We start from the raw sequence: 23,815 nt of genomic DNA, 5'->3' as shown, positions 1-23,815 counted from the left end.
AGTTTATACATTGAGAAGCTGTAAGATCCACACTCAATTCTATCCTTGCCTTATTTTGGTATAGCTGCCAACTAGGTGGCATTTATGCCTTTTTCAAAACCCAATTCAGTGTGGGTGTCACAGTGTAGAAGTGGATTTTATTGTTTTTATGCGTGTTATATATTTTAATGGGTTTAATGAGCATGCTTTTTATTGATTGGTTTTATTGATTTGGTTTTGTTTGAGCGTGCTGAGTTTTAACGTCACTGATGGACCTAATTGCCTGCACCTGTCCAGCCCTTTTTTAATTTGAGTGACAGTTTTTACCGGCGAATGGGAGCACACACATGGCCAGGGCAGCCAATCAGCAGCAGTGAGGAGGGCCGTCACTCCTGAAAAAAAGGGCATTGATGGAACGGAGGCGAAGGTTGAGAGTTGGCGGATTGGCCCGGAGGCAGGAGTGCAAGTGGACCAAGGATCATGGCTGACAGTGAGAGTGTCAATTGTTTGAATCTTTTTGGCCGTTGTGCATAATCTGATTTGTGAGTGGATAGTGTTAGCGTTTGGACCAGTTGTTCCTCCCAGGGAATTCAAGTCACAAGTCGCTCCCAAGCTCTTTACGACACTTAAAGCTGGGTAGAAAAAACACCAGAGACAGAATAGGTATTTTGTAGTATATTTGCAAAGCTTTGCATATACATTGAGACCAGTCCAGCATAGAACATTCAATCGCGCCGCCAAGATGGTCTGCCCCCCCCCCCCCCCCCCCCCCCCCCGAAAAACCCTCTCCCCTCTTAAGTCTCTCTCTCTCCCACCCTCGCACTCATGTCCCTCCAGCCAAAACACATGCCCATTGTCCTCCGCACCTGGGAAGAATGCTAGATAAGAGAAAGGAGTATCTCTCTTTCTTACATTCTTCATTCAAGGTTAAGCACACAGATTTTGCAGACAACCAAAAGACCACAATTGGAAGAAAAACACTAGCTGTTTTGTAATATGATTATGAAATAAAAGAAGTAACACTTAAATTCGGATATATGTAAATATCTGCCTCCGACAATAGAGATGGAAGGGGATAGTGAGGGGATGTATGAGGAAGGTATGGACATGGATAGGACTAGAGGGGAGAGAGGAAAGAAGGGCAGAGGAAGTCATGAAGGAAAGTCGAGTGCTAAAAGAGTGCACAAAGATGATGGAGTAGAAAGGAGGAAAAAGATTATTGTAGATAATTGCAAGATTATATATACATTTAAGTCAGATGAAGACATATAGGATATTAGTTTGATGACACTGGTTAAGGGGTTAAAGAAGGACATTGGAGAGGTGGAGATGGCCAAAGTGCTAAAGGACGGAAGCCTTTTGATCAAATGTAAAAATGGAGAGCAAAAGAACAAAGCAATGCGATTGCAAAAGCTGTGCAATAAGATAATAAAGGAAAGAATGGAAGTGGGAGAACGAAATGGGGCAAGAGGAGTCGTGACAGGAATCCCAAGAGGAGAAAATTTAGAAGATTTGAAAAGAGAAATAAAAGGGGGAACTGTCACAACGATGAAGAGATTGATGGCACTTAGACACGGAAAAAATACGGAGAGCAAATCTGTGCCTGTGCAGTTTGTCCAGGAAGTCCTCCCGGAAAGAATCATGATAGGGTTTTTAAGTTTCTACGTTAGAGCTTACGTCCCACCCCCAGTACCTTGTTTCAAGTGCCAACGCTATGGGCACATAGTAGTGTGTGTCATGCTAAGATGAGATGTGGAAGGTGTGGAGGGGAGCATGAATATGGACAATGTGGAAGTCATGAACAGATCAAGTGTTGTAACTGTGGGGGAATCACACAGCAGCGTATGGGGCTATATTGATTACGCCCACTCTCCTCACCAGTCTCCGGTGGGAGACTGGTGAGGAGCAGGGAAAACAAAGTTTTCCCTGCTGGTGGGAGACTGGTGAGGAGAGTGGGCGTAATCAATATAGCCCCATACGCTGCTGTGTGATTCCCCCACAGTTACAGACAATATGAAGTAGCAGTGAAGGCGCTGGTTGGAGGCACGGGCAGTAGCTTTGACTATGAACTGGTGAGGATTTTACCCAGGCGGCTGACAAAGGCTGCTTTTCTTCTATGGGATAGCTTGCCAGCTGCCGTTCAGGTGGACTACGATCAGGTGAAAGAGAAATTGCAGGAGGCTTTCGGACAAAAACGTTTTCTAGACTGTTTCAGAGCAAACATCTCTGCCCGCCTACGTGCTCCTGGAGAGAGTCTGGAAGTATATGCAGCAGACATAAGCAAGCTAGTTCAAGAGGCATTCCCAGGCTACGGTGATATAGCTCAAAAAGAGGAGACATTTCACAGATTTCAGGCTGGACTCGACCCAGCTGTGAGAGTTAAATGTCATGAGCAGGGAGCGACTGATTTGGAGGATGCCCTGACCATCGCTGGCCGGTATGAGATGGCCAGAGAGGCCCTAAGGATGGACTGTGTCAGCACACAGGTACGCCCACCTCCCACTGAAAGCGGTACAGCGGCCATGGTGCACTCCATATCTGATCATGGCGGTGGGTTGTATAGGACTATGGACAGACTTACTGCAGATATGAAGGAAATGAGGATGGAAATTAAACAAATGGCAGAGGAAAACACCCGACTGCGATCCAGCCACTGGAAAGATGAACGGCGAGCACCTCATCCAGTACGTGGAAGTCAATGTCAGTGTACTTGTGGGGAGCAAAGCTGTCCGTCTCGCCCATGGGGTCAACAGAGAGGGCGTTCACCTGACCGTGACTATGAACAGAGAGGGCGTTTACCTGACCGTGGCTTGCGCGAGCGGCGCGCATGAGGGCCGAGGGAGAAACAGGACTATTGGGGCCCCTACAACAACCGAGCCAACTCCCCAAGTTGGCGGGGTCCAAGACCTGCTAGGAGCCCCTCTAATGAGGAAACACAGAGACGGCGAGGTGTGCATTTTCTCTCCCCCAGGAGGGAAGACGCAACAAACCAGTCGGGAAAAGAGATGTAGCTGATGTTGCAGCCCAAACATCAGCTACAGAACCTATGGGCCCTATGGAGGGAGGGATGTTTATCCCCTCCATGAGCAATGCAATGACACCGGACAAGACAGAACAGCAAACCCCAAATGTGAGGGGAAGCATTAAAGGGACTGAAATTAACATATTATTCGATTCAGGAGCAACCGAGTCGTTTATCAGTGACAACTTCCGCATGTCTGTTCCAGCCCTGCACAAGCGACCCTTAACGGCGGATTTTATTGCTGCACGGGCGGTGAATGGACAGTTGCTCAACACACTGGGCACTATAACAGGGACTCTGCGTCTGGAGAAGACCTCCTGGCAGCAGGTTTTCCATGTTATTAGGGGGTCCAAACAGCGCTACTGGGCTTGGACTTTCTTGTCGCAAATCACGCCCTCCTGGATTATGCCTGTGGCCAACTACACCTATGGGACACTGTACTTCCACTCCTGAGTGGCAAAGACCTGATCCCGGAGTGTTACAATGTTTCAGTGTCAGCTCCTGGGAATTAAAAAGACACGCACTACACCTTATAATCCCAAATCGGACGGAATGGTTGAACGCTTTAACCGCACTCTGATCGACCAGCTTGCCAAATCGTTGCTCGCTTGCGGTGGTGAGTGGGATGATAATCTGAAACAGGTGACTTTCCCCTATAACACATCTGTGCATGCCTGCACCAACTACAGTCCGTGCTATTTACTTCACGGACGGGAGGCTCGTGTTCCAGTGGATGTGTTGGTGCAGTTTCTCCTGGTGCGCTTGGACTTGCCTCTTTCTCAAGCTGACTTTGTGGCCTCTTTAGCAGAGAGGCTGGAGACTGCTTTCGCTGGTGCCAGGCAAGGTGGTGCCAACGCTCACGAGAAGCAAAAGCTGTACTATGATGGAGCTGTGCGTCACCGGCTGTATGCAGTAGGGGATCTGATATGGCTACGTAATCCGACAGAGGGCAGGATGAAACTTGCTCCCCACTGGAAGGGGCCCTACAGGGTCCTGTCTGTGTTGGACTCTCAGGGGGAACCTGGACTCACCTATCATATTGGCAACCCTTTGGAGTTTGATGGACGTGGGCAGGTCGTCCATTATGATAGACTGAAACCATACACACTACCGATGGCTGCTGGTTTTTCAAATGGCATGCCTGCTTCTCCTCGTCAGGCTCCCTCATTGCTGGACGAGGGGTTGCCAGAGGGGGGTGCTGGGGATGACGAGCCGCTGATCTCTGGTGACACAGGGACTGTTCAGATTACAGGCACCAGAGAGCCACTACAGACCAGTTTGTTTCAAGGACTTTTGTCACTTTTGGTTAGCTGTTTAAAAATAGAAGGAAAATTAAACAAAAGTTGGGCTTTCGGTTGGAGGTTGTCAAGGTCACTTAACATGTTCTTACTGTGATGGCACATGTTTCATATGTGTATAGTATGTCTGGATGCTACGGTGTATCATAATTTTCTGGTGTACGTGGGAATAGTGTGGCATCCGTGACTGTGCAGTGGTGTGAGGGGGACATGCATATATATATTTTTTTGTGTGTGTTTTAACTGCATGTGTTGTTTTTGCACTTATTCTGTTATGGTGTTGAAACGAGGACATTTCTTTTTGTAGGAGGGGAGGTATGTAACCTATTTTTATGGGCTTGCCTCTTTATAATGTTAAGTTCCTGTTATAAGTTGTTATACAGTATATGCCTTGTGCTCTTATTTTGAAGGCGCCAAGAGCGGAAGTGATGACACGTTGTAGTGGAGCGAAGGTTTTGAAAAAAAGAAAATAAAGTGGTCCTCGTGTAAATCTGGAGCTTCCGTGTTTGTTATTTTGTAGTTTCTACAGTATAGGCGACATTTATAAACCCTCGGTTACATTAGTAGTTGTTTGTGTCCGGATACATTAGTCTGAGCGCACTTTATCGCGTCTTGTGCTAGCTTAGCTTGCTAGTTAGCTTAGCTTGTTAGCTGCTAACAAAGAGACGCGGACGTTATCAACACATCGCTAAGTAGAGATCAAATGTGAGTGTAAAGTGTTGTGATTGTGTGAAAATGTGCGAAAGAACGATAGCAAAGTATGAGGAGGAACTTTGTCCAACAAAAGAGGAGAAGGAGCGACAACATCAACTACTGGACGCTGTTTTCAAGAAACATCAAGTTGTGTTACACAGAACAGGTTTGTTGACTTCTTACTCTCACATCTTTACTAACTTTATATTTCATTAGTAACACTTTTCTTCAATAGGAAGATGCATTGTCTTGTGGGGATGATGCAATGCTTTCATTTAGATTCTTCATGAAAACAAGACAGTTTGAGGTTGATGTTTCTCTCAGTTTGTAACTGTGTGATTGATTGATTGAAGGACTTATGAGAAGTTTGCATAGAAAAGGGTACACTTTCATCACGGTACACATTCACTGCTACAAGAAAGCATGACATGGTTTCAGTTGAAATATTTGTTTAACTCACACAGTACTATGTACAAAGTAGCATTTAAAATACAAAAATAATTAAAAAAAAGCGAAAGGCTTTGTTTATTCCCAGTTACGAGTAGCCACAACCTGTAATGTCTTTTCAAAAGGGCTTTGAAGGAAGTAAGGGATTTACACTCCTGTATGGCTATTGATAAGAAGTTCCACATTTTGGTGGTATAGCAGGCAAACAAATTAGAACCTTTTTTGGAGTGAAATCTGGGTTGAATGGGATTCGTTCAACTACCTCCGGTGTTGTAATGGTGAATATATTTTACTTTTTGGAAGTATGTAGTCAGCTGCATGGGTATTTTAGTGGAATGGTGTATGTTGGTGTGTGGCATCATATTGATACCCAAATTTGTGGTATCATCCAAAACTATTGTAAAGTATCAAATAACAGAAGAATAAGTGATTATTACATTTTAACAGAAGTGTAGATAGCACATCTTAAAACAGAAAATAAGCAGATATTAACAGTAAATGAACAAGTAGATTAATAATCAATTTTTTACCACTTGTCATTTAATAATTTTGACAAAATAATAGAATATAAATGACACAATATGTTACTGCATATGTCAACAGACTAAATTAGGAGCTTTTGTTTGTTTACTTACTACTAAAAGACAAGTTGTCTAGTATGTTCACTATTTTATTTAAGGACAAACTTGCAATAAGAAACATATGTTTAATGTACCCTGAGATTTTTTGTTAAAATAAAGCCAATAATGTACTTTTATGTGGTCCCTTTTATTTAGAAAAGTATCGAAATACATTTTAGTACAGGTCCCGGTACCAAAATATTGGTATCGGGACAACACTAGTAAGAACATATTTGTCGAATGATTCTTTGGCTACCAATTTTTTCCCTGGAGAGATTAGTCTCTAAAATACAGCCAAGATAGGTAATCTCATCTTTGTTTGTTATAATATTGTAACCCACTTTGACTGTGAAGTTATCTACTTTTCTGAGGTTAGGAATTAACTCAAAAACCTGTGTACTTGCAAGTACCAGCGTGAGTCTTAATTTGCCAGATTGTCATTGAAAGCCTTGCTAGTCTAGGTATTGAGGATTCTAGCTTTGCTTGTTTTGTGGCCGTCAGCCTCGGTTCTATGTTCTTTACGGGTAAAATAAAATGGATTGATCACTTAAGCCGCATACAGTAGTTCCACGTGTGGTGATCTTAGACTGGTCAGAAGTAACAACGAGGTCTGTGAAGGTTTAAAAGGACTCACTCACCCTGGTAGTTTGCTTAATGAGCTAAGTGAGGCAATGTTGGCACAGCTTAGTGAAGGTTTTAAAAATGGATGCATCCTTTCAGGACATATCTGTGTTCCAGTCCCCAAGAAGATGTAAAAATCAACATGTTTACACAAAACTCACACAGTCACTAAATACATTTTATACTGTAATCAAACCTAATTAAAGTTATAATTTCACTTCCTGATTTTGACCTACATGCATCAATAAGTGAAAGTAAACATTTATTTTCAATAACCAAAGTATTCAACACTTGATTTATTAAAAGAACATAAAGGTGACTGACTTTCCTTCGGCGTGTCATAGATGGTCTCCAATTCCTAAAGAGGAATTGTTGATGGAGATACTCCATAAAACACCACATAGTAAAACATTTTTTGGTAAAAGTTCCTTTAGCCCAGCCAACAAAACGGCCACAAAAAAGTATTTTGCATGATGACAAAAACATACCATGAATGTTTTTTTTTAAGTGATTTTGGAATTAGATTTTTTTTATTTCCATGATATTGAAGTTATGGTAATGACTATGTCATTACAAGATTGTGGTTAAGTTTAGATATAACGTTTAAGTGTCATAGACCATATACAGAATACAATATTTACACACTTTACATCAGTGAGTGTAAAGTTAAGAATGCCTCAATCAATGCTGCCTCGTCTTTATAAAACACTTTTCAAATTGACCCCCATCAAATTTTCAAGTTGGTTTTCGTACTCACTGTACCACTTTTGAATTACCGTATTTTCCGCACCATAAGGCGCCCTGGGTTAAAAGCCGCGCCTTCAATGAACGGCATATTTCAAAACTTTGTCCACCTATAAGCCGCCCGGTGTTGTAAGCCGCATCTAACTGCGCTAAAGGAATGTCAAAAAAACAGTCAGATAGGTCAGTCAAACTTTAATAATATATTAAAAACCAGCGTTCTAACAACTCTGTTCACTCCCAAAATGTACGCAAATGTGCAATCACAAACATACGTATATCAACATGGACAGAGCTGCGTGAAAAAAGCCACCCGGCCTCTTCGCGTAAACTTAAACTTACCTTAACCACTCGCTCATCTTTTCTTCATCCATCCCTTCGAGTTAGCTTTTATGATGACGCCGGCTGGAAAGGTCTCTTTTGGCAAGGTCTTCCTTTTGAATATCACCATGGGTGGAAGTTTCATTAGCATGGCAAGCTAGAACCACAGTGAAGGATGACTTCTCATTCCCTGTGGTGCGAATATTCACCGTACGTGCTCCCGTTCCACAGTGCGGTTCACAGGAATATCAGTTGCTGTGAAATACGGTAGTAATCCGTGTGCGGATGGAGAGATTGCGTCTTTTCATGAACCGGATCCTTGTCGCTTTGTAGGAGCCATTTTGTGGTCTTTACAGATGCAAACACACAAAGGAAATGAAACGTACGGTGATATCCACGCGCTTTTTCTTCTTCTACGCGGGCGGGTGGTTGCTTACAGTAGAAGAAGAAGCGCTTCCTGTTCTATGGGGGCGGGTGCTTACCTTGGCGGTTGCTTGCGTGGAAGAAGAAGCGCTTCCTGTTCTACCGGGAAAAAAGATGGCGGCTGTTTACCGAAGTTGCGAGAGCGAAACTTTATGAAAATTAATCTTAATATTTATCCATATATAAAGCGCACCGGGTTAAAAGGCGCACTGTCAGCTTTTGAGAAAATTTGTGGTTTTTAGGTGCGGCTAATAATGCGGAAAATACGGTAATTTTAGGAAAAACGGTGGTATTTCCCGTGTATTTATATTCTCTCTTTATCTTATTTACTTATTTACCCAACAGACGTCCAGCAGCCCCCTCACATTAAAGAGGAAGAGGAGGATCCACAGCTCCCACCAGAGTGTCTTCTAGGGCAGGAGGAGGATGATCTCAGCAAGTTTCCACTGACTGTTGTCTCTGTGAAGACTGAAGAGCATGAAGACAAACCACCTGAGTCCTCACAGCTTCATCACAGTCCAAGTAAGCACATATCATTTTATTCTCAGGGCATTCAATCCATCACAACTGGACTGTTCACTTTGTCTTAGAAGACGTTTGTCCTCTCATCCAAGTAGGCTTCATCACTTCATGCTCATAGACTTAAAGTCTTAAATCTAATCATTTGAATTTAGAGGGGAACTGTTCTTTTTTGGGGGAATGTTTTATGTCGTTCACAATCATTATAAAAGACATGACGATGGATATATTTTTTTTTAAATCACATTCTAACTCATAAATGTAAATAAAAGTCCACTTGCAATGGAGCCAAAGGGAGGTCCTCTATAACCATCCAAAAAGCGCCAACGATACTCCATTTGCATTTTGTGGCTTGAATAGCAACCAAGTATTAGTGATATTGTTATTATAAGTGCTAACGCAGACAAACTATTTATAGCTTGTGTGTCTATGTTGACATCACCGGCTGGTGAGCTCCTTCCTCGCCTCGGTGCTGGTGAAAGATTATTCCAGATCATGAATCGTGCCTCTCACCCGGATAGTAGAAGGATGAAGACGTACTCTGACAAGTTGGTACCGTTTGACAGCCAATTTAGACCCGGCAATGGCGAACGACACAAAAAGATGCTTGGCTTCACCCCCCTTTTCCGTGCGACAATTATGAATCATTGTTTATCTAAATGGGAATATCCATCCATCCATTTTCGGCCGCTTATTCCCTTCGGGGTCGCAGGGGGTGCTGGAGCCTATCTCAGCTAAAATCGGGCGGAAGGCGCGATACACCCTGGACAAGTCGCCACCTCATCACAGGGCCAACACAGATAGACAGACAACATTCACACTCACATTCACACACTCGGGCCAAATATTAGTGTTGCCAATCAGCCTATCCCCAGGTGCATGTCTTTTGAAGTGGGAGGAAGCTGGAGTACCCGGAGGGAACCCACGCAGTCATGGGGAGAACATGCAAACTCCACACAGAAAGATCCCGAGCCCGGGATTGAACCCAAGACTACTCAGGACCATCGTATTGTGAGGCAGACGCACTAACCCCTCTTCCACCGTGCTGCCCCTTATAGGACGCGGTCCGATTCTCCCACGCCAGCCGTCTGGTCCTCTCGCGGGCTGCGAGTCTTCGTTCCACTGCCCATTCCTTTTGCCTCTGGTCCATGAGCAGGGCCAACTGGATGAGGTCATGGTAGGTGGCCGGGCTGTCTCGCAACAATCCGTTCTTGATTTCGTTGGAGAGGCCCCGACGGTAGGCGCTCAACAAGCCCTTATTATCCCACCCGCTGTCAGCGGCCAGGGTACGGAACTCGAGGGTGTAGTCTGCAACAGACCGAGAACCTTGCTGGAGGGAGTGAAGATGTGAGGCGGCGTCTCCTTCATCCGTGAGTTGATCAAAAACTGCCTGGAACTCAGAGCGAAACGCGTCAAAATTTGTGATGAGGCCAATGTTGTGGTCAACTGCTGCCGTGGCCCACTGGAGGGCCTTTCCTGTCAATAATGAAAAAATAAAGGCTATCTTGGCCCCGTCAGAAGTGTAACGAGAGGGCTGGTGACGAAAAACCATGTCACACTGGACCAAGAAGCCACGGCAAAGTTAAAAATCCCCTTCAAAGGCTCTGGGACTAGCGATCTTCGGTTCGAAGGAAGCAGGGGGCAGTATGGGGGCTGCAGCGGCAGAGGCGGCTTGTTAGGGCGCCGACGGAGTAGAAGAGCCTGGGTAAATCAATTCCAGTCGAGCTAAAATGTCAGCAAAAGCAGCATCTAACTTGTTTTCTAGTACACAAAAGCGCTCTTGGTGCTGCTGGAGGTGTGGAGGGGGGCGGGGGTGTGGGGTTAGGTTTGGTTGTTGTCATCAGTCATCAACAATTGAGAACAGAGAAATGGATATTGGAACAGTGTAGGTCTGACTTGGTAGGATATGGACAGCAAGTAGTGGGCAGAGAGAGAGAGAGAGAGAGAGAGAGAGCGATCAGAAGGCATAAGAAAAAGTATCTGCATTTGATTGTTTACATTTGATTATTAACAATCCGGGGAGGGTGTTAGTTTAGGGTTGTAGCTGCCTGGAGGTGAACTTTTATTGCGGTTTTGAAGGAAAAGAGAGATGCACTTTCTTTTATACCTGTTGGGAGCGCATTCCACATTGATATGACATAGAAAGAGAATGAGTTAAGACCTTTGTTAGTTCGGAATCTGGGTTTAACGTGGTTAGTGGAGCTCCCCCTGGTGTTGTGGTTATGGCGGTCATTTACGTTAAGGAAGTAGTTTGACATGTACTTCGGTATCAGGGAGGTGTAGCGGATTTTATAGACTAGGCTCAGTGCAAGTTGTTTTACTCTGTCCTCCACCCTGAGCCAGCCCACTTTGGAGAAGTGGGTAGGAGTGAGGTGGGATCTGGGGTGGAGGTCGAAAAGTAATCTGACTAGCTTGTTCTGGGATGCTTGGAGTTTCGATTTGAAGGTTTTGGATAAATGATAAATGGGTTATACTTTTATAGCGCTTTTCTACCTTCAAGGTACTCAAAGCGCTTTGACAGTATTTCCACATTCACCCATTCACACACATTCACACACTGATGGCGGGAGCTGCCATGCAAGACGCTAACCAGCAGCCATCAGGAGCAAGGGGTGAAGTGTCTTTCCCAAGGACACAACGGACGTGACTAGGATGGTAGAAGGTGGGGATTGAACCCCAGTAACCAGCAACCCTCCGATTGCTGGCACGGCCACTCTACCAACTCCAGGAGGTGCATGCGTAATCGAAAAAGGGTTGAACGAGAGTTCTCGCCAGAATCCTCATGGTGCTTTTGTTGACCAGAGAGGAGATTCTATAGAGAAATCTCGTTCGTTGGTTGACCTTTTTGATTACCTTGGTTGCCATTTTATCACAGGAAAGATTAGCCTCTAGAATGGAACCTAGGTAGGTGACCTCATCTTTCCTGGTGATAACAATGTCATAAATCTACATGTGTGACACGTTAGCCTGGTGAGAATGTTTCTTACCACCCAGCCACCAATGTATGTGACACGGTTGTCCGATAAGGGACAGTTCTGAGGTGGTGTTCAGTTGGCATAGTCATTCTGGACAAGAACTCTTGGCACCACGTCGAAGGCATCTGGAATGTTGTCCTCCGAGTCCTCCGTCATAGGGAGGATCTTAGTGTTGTCTTGTGCTGTGGCTTTTCCAGTTTTGCTGGGTTCAATGCCAGCTTGGTGTAGACTGAGTGGAATTGCTGTGTGTTGGGATTGTTGTTGCAGCCTCCTGTTTATAATAAGAGAAGAGTACATGAATAAGATTGTGCATGAGCACCTTCATCTTACATTCTTATTGGCATATACATATATAGTTATTAATATTGTCTTTCTTGAAAGGCCTTATGCCTATATAAAAGATGAAACAATTAAAATGTTTCTCTTCATTTCATATTGTCGATTATCAACACACAGCACATGATTTATGAAGGTAAACAAACGTAACGAACAATCGTTGATGTGATTAAATGAGTGAGTCTTTCAAATATATCTTCGGTATCATTTTAAAGTTAAAGTCCCAACGATAGTCACACACACTTGGTGTGGTGCATTTGACCCACCCCCATGTTCACCCCCTGGGAGGTGAGGGGAGCAGTGAGCAGCATTGGTGGCCACACCCGGGAATAATTTTGGCCCTGCCAGGGCGCGGGCCCCTCTCTCGGGACGAACCCATTCCAGGGCGCACTGCCCTTCACACAGAAAAGATAACTCTCCCCGGGGCCCCCGCCAGCTTCTCAGGGATCGCTTGCGTCACCGCACTGGGCGCCTCTCGGCGCCGATCTAGTGAGTGTCAAATGAAGTGAGGTCAGTAACGTCTTGCTGATGATAAATGATTTCAATCTTTAAAAACAATATTTTTATTAAGAGTGTAAAAATCCACTCCATCCCATTTTAAATATCTTTTTTTTAATGATCGCTTTTATATTTGCTGCTAAACCTTTCTGCAAGGATTCAGGTAATTAAACAGAAGCCTAATGGGACTCTAGACCATGGTCTGAAACCCGGAAGTGGCCAGATGTGCCTCTAGGTCACGTGATTGCAAGCCAGCTATAAGACATTTTGTGCTCAAACTCTACACTCACTCTCACTTCTTTTATTTCTACGCTGCAGCTGCTTGACCATCGTGTCAATTAAGCCACGAAGAAGAACAAACCGTATGACGTCATATGCAACCCAGCTCGTGAGAGCTACATTTTTCCTACACAAAAGTCGCTTTCTTAAAGTGAAACCCAATTTCCGACGTTAAAATATTAATTCTATTTTGGAAAATGGTAAAAAGTATAAACAGCCTTAAATTAATATCTTTGTTGGAGAAATTGAAGTTGTTTTAAACAAGTCCAATTTTGTATTTATTTCATTTACTTATATTTTTTCTTTAAATTTTAATCTCATTGTTGTAACACTCCCTGCTTGTTGAGCAGGAAGTAGAAAGTTAATTTGTTTTTGGCGTCCATTTCATGTTTACTCGTGAAGCAAGATGTCGTCGCCTTGTTTTTCTCTGAGGATTAAAACTAGAAACTTTTTTTATTGACTTGTGCACTTGTGACATTTAATGATGAACTTGCTTTTCTTCTTCCTCCTAGTTGTACAAACACACAGCGTGACGCCTGGTAAGTCCACTTTCTTGACAACTTTATACACCTCATTCCTACATGCTCATTTCATCCTAAATACTTCTTCTCATTATTATTGACGCTCTTCTCTTTTCACCAACATCAATCAGTCAATAGTTTGCATCTTCATTTGTTGCTCAAACTTTTCATGAGTCAAATTTGTTCAAGTTGTCTCACTTTAACAGCAAACTACATCAAACTTTTTACTTTAGCATTTTCGGAAACGTTAGTTTCAATTTTAAATAGGACAATAACAATAATTAATCCAGGAAACAATCAGTAGTATCAGTTATAAAATGAGATGTAGATCAGAATAATTTAATGTACACAAAAATTACTCTATTGGTCGGAATTATTCTGAAATAATGGATATAATTGATCCCGAAAGGGACAAGCGGTAGAAAATGGATGGATGGATTATTGTTTATTGTTTATTGAGGATCCCCATTAGCCGACGCACAAACGCCAGGCTAGTCTTCCTGGGGTCCTTTTCCAAAAGTTCAAAGTAAAATAATAATGCACAAATCCAGTTACAAATAAAAGAAATTAAAAGAAAAACAAATTCTCCAAATAATAAAATAACATAATAGTACACAGATCCAGTTACAATAAAAAAAAAAGGAAAAAGGGAAAGAGAAAAAAAAAAGTTCTCAAACTGATAACATGAAATATTAACTCTTAAGTCTAAAAAGTGACTTTACATGTTTCTTAAATGCTTTTTTACTGGGAATAGTCCTAATATTTAAATGAAGAGTATTATAATATTGTTGTTGTATTCCATTGTAAACATCCCATAAGGCGCTGCTATATTTCCATGCTTTGGCAGTGACTGTCAGGCTTGGACGAAAGAAGGGACTCAGATGCAGAGATAGGATTCCTAATAAAGCTTTTATTTTGAAAACTCTTTAACCTCCAGAGCAGAGTATATTCAATTACTATGAGTCACAAAAAACAGACAGCGAAAAAAGGACCCAAAAAGAGAATAACCGAAAATCACTCCAAAAGGAGGAAATACGAAAATAAAGACGAACTATAATTGGCGCCGTATCTGCTATAAAAACTTTAACAAAAAACGCTCCAACAGGAAGAAGAAAATAATGACTATAAAAATGACTACCGTATTTTCCGCACCATAAGGCGCCCTGGGTTATAAGCCGCGCCTTCAATGAACGGCATATTTCAAAACTTTGTCCACCTATAAGCCGCCCCGTGCTGTAAGCCGCATCTAACTGCGCTAAAGGAATGTCAAAAAAACAGTCAGATAGGTCAGTCAAACTTTAATAATATATTAAAAACCAGCGTTCTAACAACTCCGTTCACTCCCAAAATGTACGCAAATGTGCAATCACAAACATAGTAAAATTCAAAATAGTGCAGAGCAATAGCAACATAATGTTGCTCGAACGTTAATGTCACAACACACAAAATAAACATAGCGCTCACTTTCTGAAGTTATTCTTCATTCATAAATCCCTCGAATTCTTCTCCTTCGTGTCCGAATTGAAAAGTTGGGCAAATGTGGGATCCAAAATGGCCGGTTCCGTCTCGTCGAAGTAATCGGAGTCAGTGTCGCTGTTGTCCAGCAGTTCTGTGAATCCTGCCTTCCGGAAAGCTCGGACCACAGTTGTGACCGAAATATCTGCCCAGGCATTTACAATCCACTGGCAGATGTTGGCGTCGTCTGGCGCTGTCTCCCTGTCTTAGTGAAGGTGTGTTCGCCTTCTGTCATCCATTGTTCCCACGCCGTTCGCAGTCTAGCTTCGAATGCCCTGTTGACACCAATATCTAGCGGCTGGAGGTCTTTTGTCAATCCACCCGGAATGACGGCGAGTATTGAATTAAGCGCGTAAGCGTGTCTCTTAATGTGATGTGATGAGCTAGCAAATATAACAACTACACTACCCAGCATGCAACGATAGTGACGAGCATGCGCGGTAGCCCTGAGAAGCGTTGTTGTATGCTGGGAGTTAGAATGTGGTTATGAGCACGCTGTGAGTAAACGTTGAGAACTCAGTTAACACGCCTCGTCTGCATTATTTATAATTAGACAGACAACACACTTAATAGGAGCCATTTTGGGGTCTTTACATAAACACACAAATGGAAATGAAACGTCACATATCCCAGCATGCACCGCGCGCTTCTTCTACGGGGAAAAAAGATGGCGGCTGTTTACCGTAGTTGCGAGACCGAAACTTTATGAAAATGAATCTTAATATTAATCCATATATAAAGCGCACCGGGTTAAAAGGCGCACTGTCAGCTTTTGAGAAAATTTGTGGTTTTTAGGTGCGGCTAATAGTGCGGAAAATACGGTACTCTAATCTTATTCTAATAAGTGTAAACAAAAAAATCACTCAAAAACTTTGAGGAAGGAAGATCATTAGGAAAAAATCCTAACTCACCACTGCGGTTGAAAAAAGGCTAGATAACAAAAGTCGCTCTGAGGGAGGAGAAAAAGTTAACTCAAAATTACAGCGGGTGAATTTCTGGATACAAGGAAGTAGACGTGGGACGAGGCAAGGCCTGGACATGAACATGGATGATAGACAGGCACGAAAGCTCGAGACAATCTGGCACAGAACAAGGGGAGGCATGGGCTTATATGGAACTTGAGGGTAATAGGAAACAGGTGGAAACAATCAAGGGTCAGGGATGACGTCAGACTGGTGACACAAGAGGAAGGACCCGTGATCTGAAACAAGAGGAGTTGCTTTTCAAAATAAAACATGCAAATCACAAGACAGAAAAATCCAAGACAAGACTTCCCTCACCGCGGTGTGGCAGTGACATCACTAGTTTGAACTTCTCCTCACCTAGAAAAACTACTTTTACTTCTCTGCTAGCAATAATGTCATATATTTATTTGACACTTACACTTGTAGAAGGAAATAAGTCAAGTTATTCATGTGTGTGGTCTTAAAGTGAGGTATAAATATGAAATATTGTCTCTTAGAACAGGAAGTGATTGTTTACTGTGAGAAGCAGCAGTGTTTGAAGTTGAAATGAAGACAACATCATTTCAAATAGGAATTGTTCAACATGAAACTAAACAATCAAATGTTGTTTTTCTGCCTTTTGTCTTTCAGTGATTCATTCAGTCAAGTATTTCACCACTGCATCCTCTCAAGTTCCAAACTTCCCAGAGTATGTGAATGTTGGTTATGTTGATGAAGTTGAGGTTAGTTACTATGACAACAACATCAGGAAAGCAGAATCCAAACAGGACTGGATGAACAAAATCACAGCAGAGGATCCAAACTACTGGCAGAGACAAACAGAGAAGAATTTTGTTAGCGAGCATGACTTCAAAGACAACATTGAAAAAGCCAAGAAGCTTTTCAACCAAACTGGAGGTTTGTTTATGTTGAACTTTCTACTATTCTAATATATTTGATATTTGTATACTGTATTAAAAACACACATTACTGCACTGATATACCTTGTCTCTGTCCATCCCATAATAACCTACAACAAAGACATGTGTGTTAGTTTCACTCTGCTTTACAACACTTTGTGTCTCTCAGGTGTTCACACTTTCCAGATGATGTCAGGATGTGAATGGAATGATGAGACTGATGAGGTTAAAGGTTGGAGGCAGTTCAGTTACGATGGAGAAGATTTCATATCGTTGGACATGAAAACATGGACATGGACTGCAGCAATACAACAAGCTTTCCCCTCCAAACTCAAGTGGGACCAAGAAATACTTGACATAAACTACCTTAAGTATTATTACACTGAGCGTTGTCCTTCTTACTTGAAGAAGTATGTGGAGTTTGGGAAGAAGGTCCTAATGAGAACAGGTAGAAGCACACCTTGTACTTTCACCTTTTAACATGTTAGCACTCCCCCTATAGGAACATTACTGACATTGCACTTTATACTCTTTTCTCTTCACCTCCTTTTCTCTACATCTTTACCTCCATTCTCTCCTTTTCTCTCCATCTTTACCTCCATTCTCTCCCTTTCCCTCCATCTTTACTTTCATTCTCTCCTTTTTTTTCCATCTTTACCTCCATTCTCTCCTTTTCATTTCTCCTTTTCTCTCCATCTTTACCTCCATTGTATCCTTCTCTTTCCTTATTTTCCTTCATTCTCTCCTTTTCTATCTATCTTTACCTTCTTCCTCTCCTTTTCTATTCATCTTTACTTTCTTTCTCTCCTTTTCTATCCATCGTTTCCCTTTCTCCCCATTTTTACCTTTATTGTCATTTTCTCTCCATCTTTAACGTAATTCTCTCCTTCTCTACCTCCATTTTCTGCTTTTATCTCCATCTTTACCTTCATTGTCTTATTGTCTTTTTCTCTCCATCTTTAACTTAATTCTCACCTTTTCTCTCCTTCTCTACCTCCATTTTCTGCATTTCTCTCCATCTTTACCTTTATTGTCTCATTTTCTCTCCATCTTTACCTTTATTCTCTACTTTTCTTTCCATCTTTATGTCCAATCTCTCCATCTTTACCTTCATTCTCACGTTCCTCCTTTTCTCTCCTTTTCCTCTATTTTCTTCTTCTGTCCTTCTTTAACTTCATTCTCTCCTTTTCTCTCATCTTTATTTTTTTTTCTCCATTTTACTTTCTTTCTCTCTTGTTCTCTCCTTCTTTACCTCCATTATCACCTTTTCTCTCCATATTTACCTCCTTTCTCTCTATGTTTACTTCCATTGTCTCCTTTTCTCTCCATCTTTACCTCCTTTCTCTCCATCTTTATCTCCATTCTCTCTTTTTCTCTCCATCTTTACCTCCATTTTCTCCTTTATTCTCCATTTTTACGTCCATCTTCTCTCCACGTCATCCTCCATCCACATGTCACTTCCTGGGCAGAGCTTCCGGAGGTGTTCCTCCTCCAGAAGACGCCATCCTCTCCGGTCAGCTGCATGGCGACAGGTTTCTACCCCGACCGAGCCGACTTGTTTTGGAGGAAAGACGGCGAGCAGATCTTCGAGGACGTGGAGCACGGAGAGCTGCTCCCCAACCCCGACGGAACCTTCCAGATGTCGGTGGAGCTGAAAGTGGAGGTGACGGCCGAGGTGGAGGGCAAGTACGAATGTGTGTTCCATCTGTCTGGCGTTGAGGAGGACCTGGTCACCAAGCTGCAGAGAAGAAGCATCCTGAGCAACGCAAGCCATGAAGGTGAGAAAGACACATGTTGAATAGTGTCAATGTAACCACCTGATGTTCCTTCATGGGACTTATGAAGCAGCTGTCAAACAAATCAATCATACCATACCAACAGGCAACGTGAGCCTCACTGCCACGCTGGCGGTCCTCGCTGTGGTGGTCCTCTTGATCATCATCATCATCTTCATCATCAAGCGTCGCCGAAGCAGCCAAGGTGAGGGACACAAATGTTTCCTCTTTCAGGAAGACGCGAAAAAGTCTCTGCTGTCATTTATGAGATGTGAATTTCACCTGCTTTCTCTTTCATTTCAGCCAAATACGATCCAGCTGGTAAGTAAAACATCTTCTCTTTCTTGGAAAGCATAACAATAAACAAAGCAGTGGTGAAGCATCACTCACACACTTTGTAAGTTTACCCCCACAAAGATTGAAATATAATTTATTACATATTCATCTTTGTTATATACCTTTATGTCAGGTATATTCAATATAATATTGACTTTCTGTTTCTGTTACCATCAAAATTCTGGATTGTTGGTATCTTTGTAAGGGTCAACTTGCAAACTTCCTGTTTTAAGGTGTGATGTAGACACGTGTTACAAGTTTAGCAGGAAAATAAAAGCTTCCCTCCATTAGGAGTAGCTTGATACTGGTGTAAGAGCACGCAATAGAAAGTATCACAGCCAACTTTTGATGAGTCGTCATGATAACGAACATCAAGTGCCTGATCTACTAAAGGTTTGTGTGTATTAAAACATGTGCAAACCTCATCTACTTAACTCGTGCGCAGAGTCTCTGAAATGAGCAAAATAGAGAGCGCAATCCATTTAGCGTGTCTGTCTTCATGTACAGTCCTGGTCAAAAGTTTACATACACTTGTAAAGAACATCAATCAATCAATCAATGTTTATTTACAGTATATAGCCATACATCACAAGTGTCTCAAAGGGCTGCACAAGCCACAACGACATCCTCTGTTCAGATCCCACATAAGGGCAAGGAAAAACTCACAACCCAGTGGGATGTCAATGAGAATGACTATGAGAAACCTTGGAGAGGACCGGGGAGACCAGATGCAATGGACGCCGAGAGGGTCTGACATAATATTGTGAAAGTCCAGTCCATAGTGGATCTAACATAATAGTGAGAGTCCAGTCCATAGTGGGGCCAGCAGGAGATCATCTGGAGCGGAGATGGGTCAGCGGCGCAGAGATGTCCCCAACCGATGCACAGGCCAGCGGTCCACCCCGGGTCCAGACTTCAGCCAGCACTTCATCTATGGCCACCGGACCTGTGCCCCCCCCCCCTCCACAAAGGAGAGGAGGGCAGAAAAGAAAAGTAACGGCAGATCAACTGGTCTACAAAGAGTGTCTATTTAAAGGCTAGAGTATACAAATGAGTTTTAAGATGGGACTTAAATGCTTCTACTGAGGTAGCATCTCTAACTGTTACCGGGAGGGCATTCCATAGTACTGGAGCCCCAATAGAAAACGCTCTATAGCCCGCAGACTTTTTTTGGGCTCTGGTAATCACTAATAAGCCGGAGTTCTTTGAACGCAGATTTCTTGCCGGGACATATGGTACAATACAATCGGCAAGATAGGATGGAGCTAGACCGTGTAGTATTTTATACGTAAGTAGTAAAACCTTAAAGTTACATCTTAAGTGCACAGGAAGCCAGTGCAGGTGAGCCAGTATAGGTATATGTATATGTATTGTTGCGTTTGGACCAGATGTTCCTCCCAGGGAATTTAAGTTGCTGGTCAATCCCAAGTTCTTTTGATGACACATAAGCTGAGATCAATTTGACCACCAGACAGAATGGGTACTTTGTGATTTATTTTCAAAGCTTTGAAAATAAACGTGAGACCAATCCAGTACAGCAAACCTTCACTAGCGCAGCTAAAATGGTCTAATCTAACATACGGAAAAACTTCTCTTCGATAATGTCTCCCTCGCCCCCACCCTCCAGAAGTAATACAAACGTCCATTGTTCTACTCTGTGAAGAGACAGGACAGGATAAGTTAAGAGAAAGGAGTATTTTTACTCCCTGCATTCCGAGCTCAAGGTTGACACACACAGTACTTGCAGACAACCAAAAGAGAACAACTGGAAGAACACTAGCTGTTTGTAATATGACTAGGAAAGTAAAGAAGTAACACACAAATATGGATATATGTAATTATCTGCCTCCGTCAGTATATATGTATATAAAGGTATATACAGTATAGGCGTAATATGATCAAACATTCTTGTTCTTGTCAAAAGTCTAGCAGCCGCATTTTGTACCAACTGTAATCTTTTAAGGCTAGACATAGGGAGACCCGAAAATAATGTTACAATAATCGAGACGAGACGTAACGAACGCATGAATAATGATCTCAGCGTCGCTAGTGGACAAAATGGAACACATTTTAGCGATATTACGGAGATGAAAGAAGGCCGTTTTAGTAACACTCTTAATGTGTGACTCAAACGAGAGAGTTGGGTAGAAGATAGAACATCATGTCATGGCTGTCTTGAGTTTCCAATCATTTCTACAACTCTTATTTTTTTGTGAAAGAGTGATTGGAGCACATACTTGTTGGTCACAAAAAACATTCATGAAGTTTGGTTCTTTTATGAATTTATTATGGGTCTACTGAAAATGTGAGCAAATGTGCTGGGTCAAAAGTATACATACAGCAATGTTAATATTTGCTTACATGTCCCTTGGCAAGTTTCACTGCAATAAGGCGCTTTTGAGTTTTTGACCACTCCTCTTGACAAAATTGATGCAGTTCAGCTAAATATGTTAGTTTTCTGACATGGACTTGTTTCTTCAGCATTGCCCACACGTATAAGTCAGGACTTTGGGAAGGCCATTCTAAAATTCATTCATTCTAGCCTGATTTAGCCATTCCTTTACCACTTTTGACGTGTGTTTGGGGTCATTGTCCTGTTGGAACACCCAACTGCGCCCAAGACCCAACCTCCGGGCTGATGATTTTAGCTTGTCTGGAAAAATTTGGAGGTAATTTTCCTTTTTCATTGTCCCATTTACTCTCTGTAAAGCACCAGTTCCATTGGCAGCAAAACAGGCCCAGAGCATAATACTACCACCACCATGCTTGACGGTAGGCATGGTGTTATTGGGATTAAAGGCCTCACCTTTTCTCCTCCAAACATATTGCTGGGTATTGTGGCCTAACAACATAATTTATGTTTCATCTGACATCACATGGACAAGGATACGACCTTCTGGAGGAAAGTTCTGTAAAGTTCTGGGACAATGCAAAAAAAGGATTACCTACAAATTCAAAAGTAGAAGAGCAGAATTCTGCTTCTTGATGCTTCTGATTGAATTGACAGCTGAAAAGATGTGATATGAGTGAAGATGCACCTTCTGGATGGACCTCCTTCACCAGAGTGAGGTGTTGGCTTAGCATGAGCAGCGTAAGCAGCTCACGGTGCGTTTTGTGCTCCCACAGCTGGTGACGCTGGTAACGAGCTCTCAGAGAGACCTGAAGGCTGAAGGCTGAGTGAGACACAGCAGTCGGCACACAGTGAGGACTTTTCTTTTTCATGCACCTCCAAATGTTCTTCTGACTTTGTGTGAAGATGATGTTCACTCTGCCACATGCTAACATCTGCACTTGGATTCACCTGCTTTGCTGAGTCATCTTCTTCCTCCAGGATGCTTTGTGCACTGGAACACAGAGAGATGTCTCCGTCGCTGAGGGACCTCATCACACTTGGACATTTATGCACTAATTGCTCCTCATCTCATCCATCATGTCTTCTTTGGCTCTTTATGGCTGAGAAAATCTGCATTTTTCAACAATATTTTGCCAGTCAATCATGTTGATGTTGATCTTTGTGTCCATGTAGTTGTGATGTCATCATTTGGGGCTCATGTGTCATCACATTGACAAGGATTTCTTCTTTCCTTTTCAAGCCAATAGACAGCTGCTTATCAATGACATTCACCTTGTGTCACATGTCATCTTTATTTCTACTAATATTTTGGAACAATAGTACCATTTTTAAGCACTTTTGTATGTTAATGTTAATGGTTTGGTAATCATTTTTTGATGTAACATTTAAAAATGTTGTCCAGTTGTTATATTTTGTTTTCTGATGACATTAGTCTCATTTGCAATGCAGTTGCACTTCCAAGACCATTAGATGGCAGCACTGTGTAACTATTTATGGTATGTTGTCAAACTAGAAAGTGGCTTTTTTCCAGGAAGACTAATTTGTTTGGTTGCGCCCTACAAAGGGGCAATACTGTAAGTATTGTCCTCATTACACAAAACTGTAAAATTCCAACTATAATCTTAGTTGTCGTTTCCTTTACCAAATTCGAAGGTGTTGAAATCGCCATGTAAAATTACCCATGCTAATAGTAGACTGTCTATGGCAAATCCTATGCAAATTATACGCTAGCGCATTTTGAAAGAGTGTAGCATTACTTTACGTTTGAGCGTTTTTTTTTTTATGAAGCACACTTTGTTGGTGTTGAAAATGGCAAGGTGACTTAGAGGGAGTTTGGCTGAGCCCGTGTTTAGTCTGAAAGCAGACATGACCAGTCTGAAACCGGACATGACATCACATGCAACAAAGGTATCCAACTATGGCACCGTGAATTGATAGTACCGAGGGAATTTGGTCATTACCTACAAAGGTACTGAATTGGGCAGCCAACCCTACCAGTTAGTGTGACGGAGGGGGACAGTGACACAACATTTTTATGACAAAGCGTGGCAAAATGTTTATATTTTTTTAAACAATTTTCTGTTTTTCCGTTCCTCTTTGCGTAGTCATATTTTTGCTTGATTGCCAAACATGGCGAGGATGTCATTTGGGAAGTAAACAAGGTAGGCCGTTCATATATTCTTGATATTCAGTGTTTTATGTGTACTATGTTTCATGTACATTCTGGGTGTTTTATCCAGTAAAAACTTGTCAAATACAATTCTGTGTTGGAGGTGCTTTGTCATTACACACATGATAACACTTTCAGCTTGCAGTCATGCAAAACAAGTGTCAAATGTCTCAAGTATTGTTACGATCCGCTGCCCGGATCATAGTTTGTTTATGTTTGAGTCACGTGTTTTCAGCACCTTGATTTTGTTTGTTTTCAGTTGCCATGTCAACCGATTACATTCACCTGCCTCTGGTTAGTGTTCGGGACGCGCACCTGTGGCTATTTAGTCTTTGCCCTGGCCTCACTCGGTCTGGCTTCCTAGTTTGTTCTTACACAACTGGTGACGACGATTATTTCCTGTTTCTTAGCTGCTAGTTTTCACGCTAGGCTATTTTGGCTTGCTAGCTCCCACGCTAGCCCTTTTGTTTTTGCCTTTTGTGCTACGTGCATGTTTTTTGTCATTCACC

The 23,815-nt window shown here is 42.4% G+C and overlaps 1 protein-coding gene across 3 annotated transcripts in view; it reads left to right on the top strand.

Annotated features, from left to right (window-relative positions):
- Window positions 1–23,399, top strand: part of LOC133575767 (major histocompatibility complex class I-related gene protein-like) — a 55,221-nt gene extending 31,822 nt beyond the window's left edge. Inside the window, exons 1-8 of one of the 3 annotated variants that reach the window (XM_072912181.1) lie at window positions 13,180–13,311; window positions 16,404–16,670; window positions 16,842–17,120; window positions 18,142–18,450; window positions 18,554–18,652; window positions 18,751–18,768; window positions 21,910–21,984; window positions 22,115–23,398. In XM_072912181.1, coding sequence (XP_072768282.1) covers window positions 13,254–13,311; window positions 16,404–16,670; window positions 16,842–17,120; window positions 18,142–18,450; window positions 18,554–18,652; window positions 18,751–18,768; window positions 21,910–21,953 — 1,074 coding nt within the window. In that variant the 5' untranslated portion in view covers window positions 13,180–13,253 and the 3' untranslated portion in view covers window positions 21,954–21,984; window positions 22,115–23,398. Of the gene's footprint in view, window positions 1–13,179; window positions 13,312–16,403; window positions 16,671–16,841; window positions 17,121–18,141; window positions 18,451–18,553; window positions 18,653–18,750; window positions 18,769–21,909 lie in introns of those variants that run through there. The other 2 variants (XM_061928590.2, XM_072912182.1) reach the window with 2 other exon arrangements.
- Window positions 23,400–23,815: the final 416 nt, after the last annotated feature.

The sequence above is a fragment of the Nerophis lumbriciformis genome, linkage group LG33, assembly GCF_033978685.3.
Source record: "Nerophis lumbriciformis linkage group LG33, RoL_Nlum_v2.1, whole genome shotgun sequence".
Classification (NCBI taxonomy): Eukaryota; Metazoa; Chordata; class Actinopteri; order Syngnathiformes; family Syngnathidae; genus Nerophis; species Nerophis lumbriciformis.
This window is presented reverse-complemented; position numbering and strand designations above follow the sequence as displayed.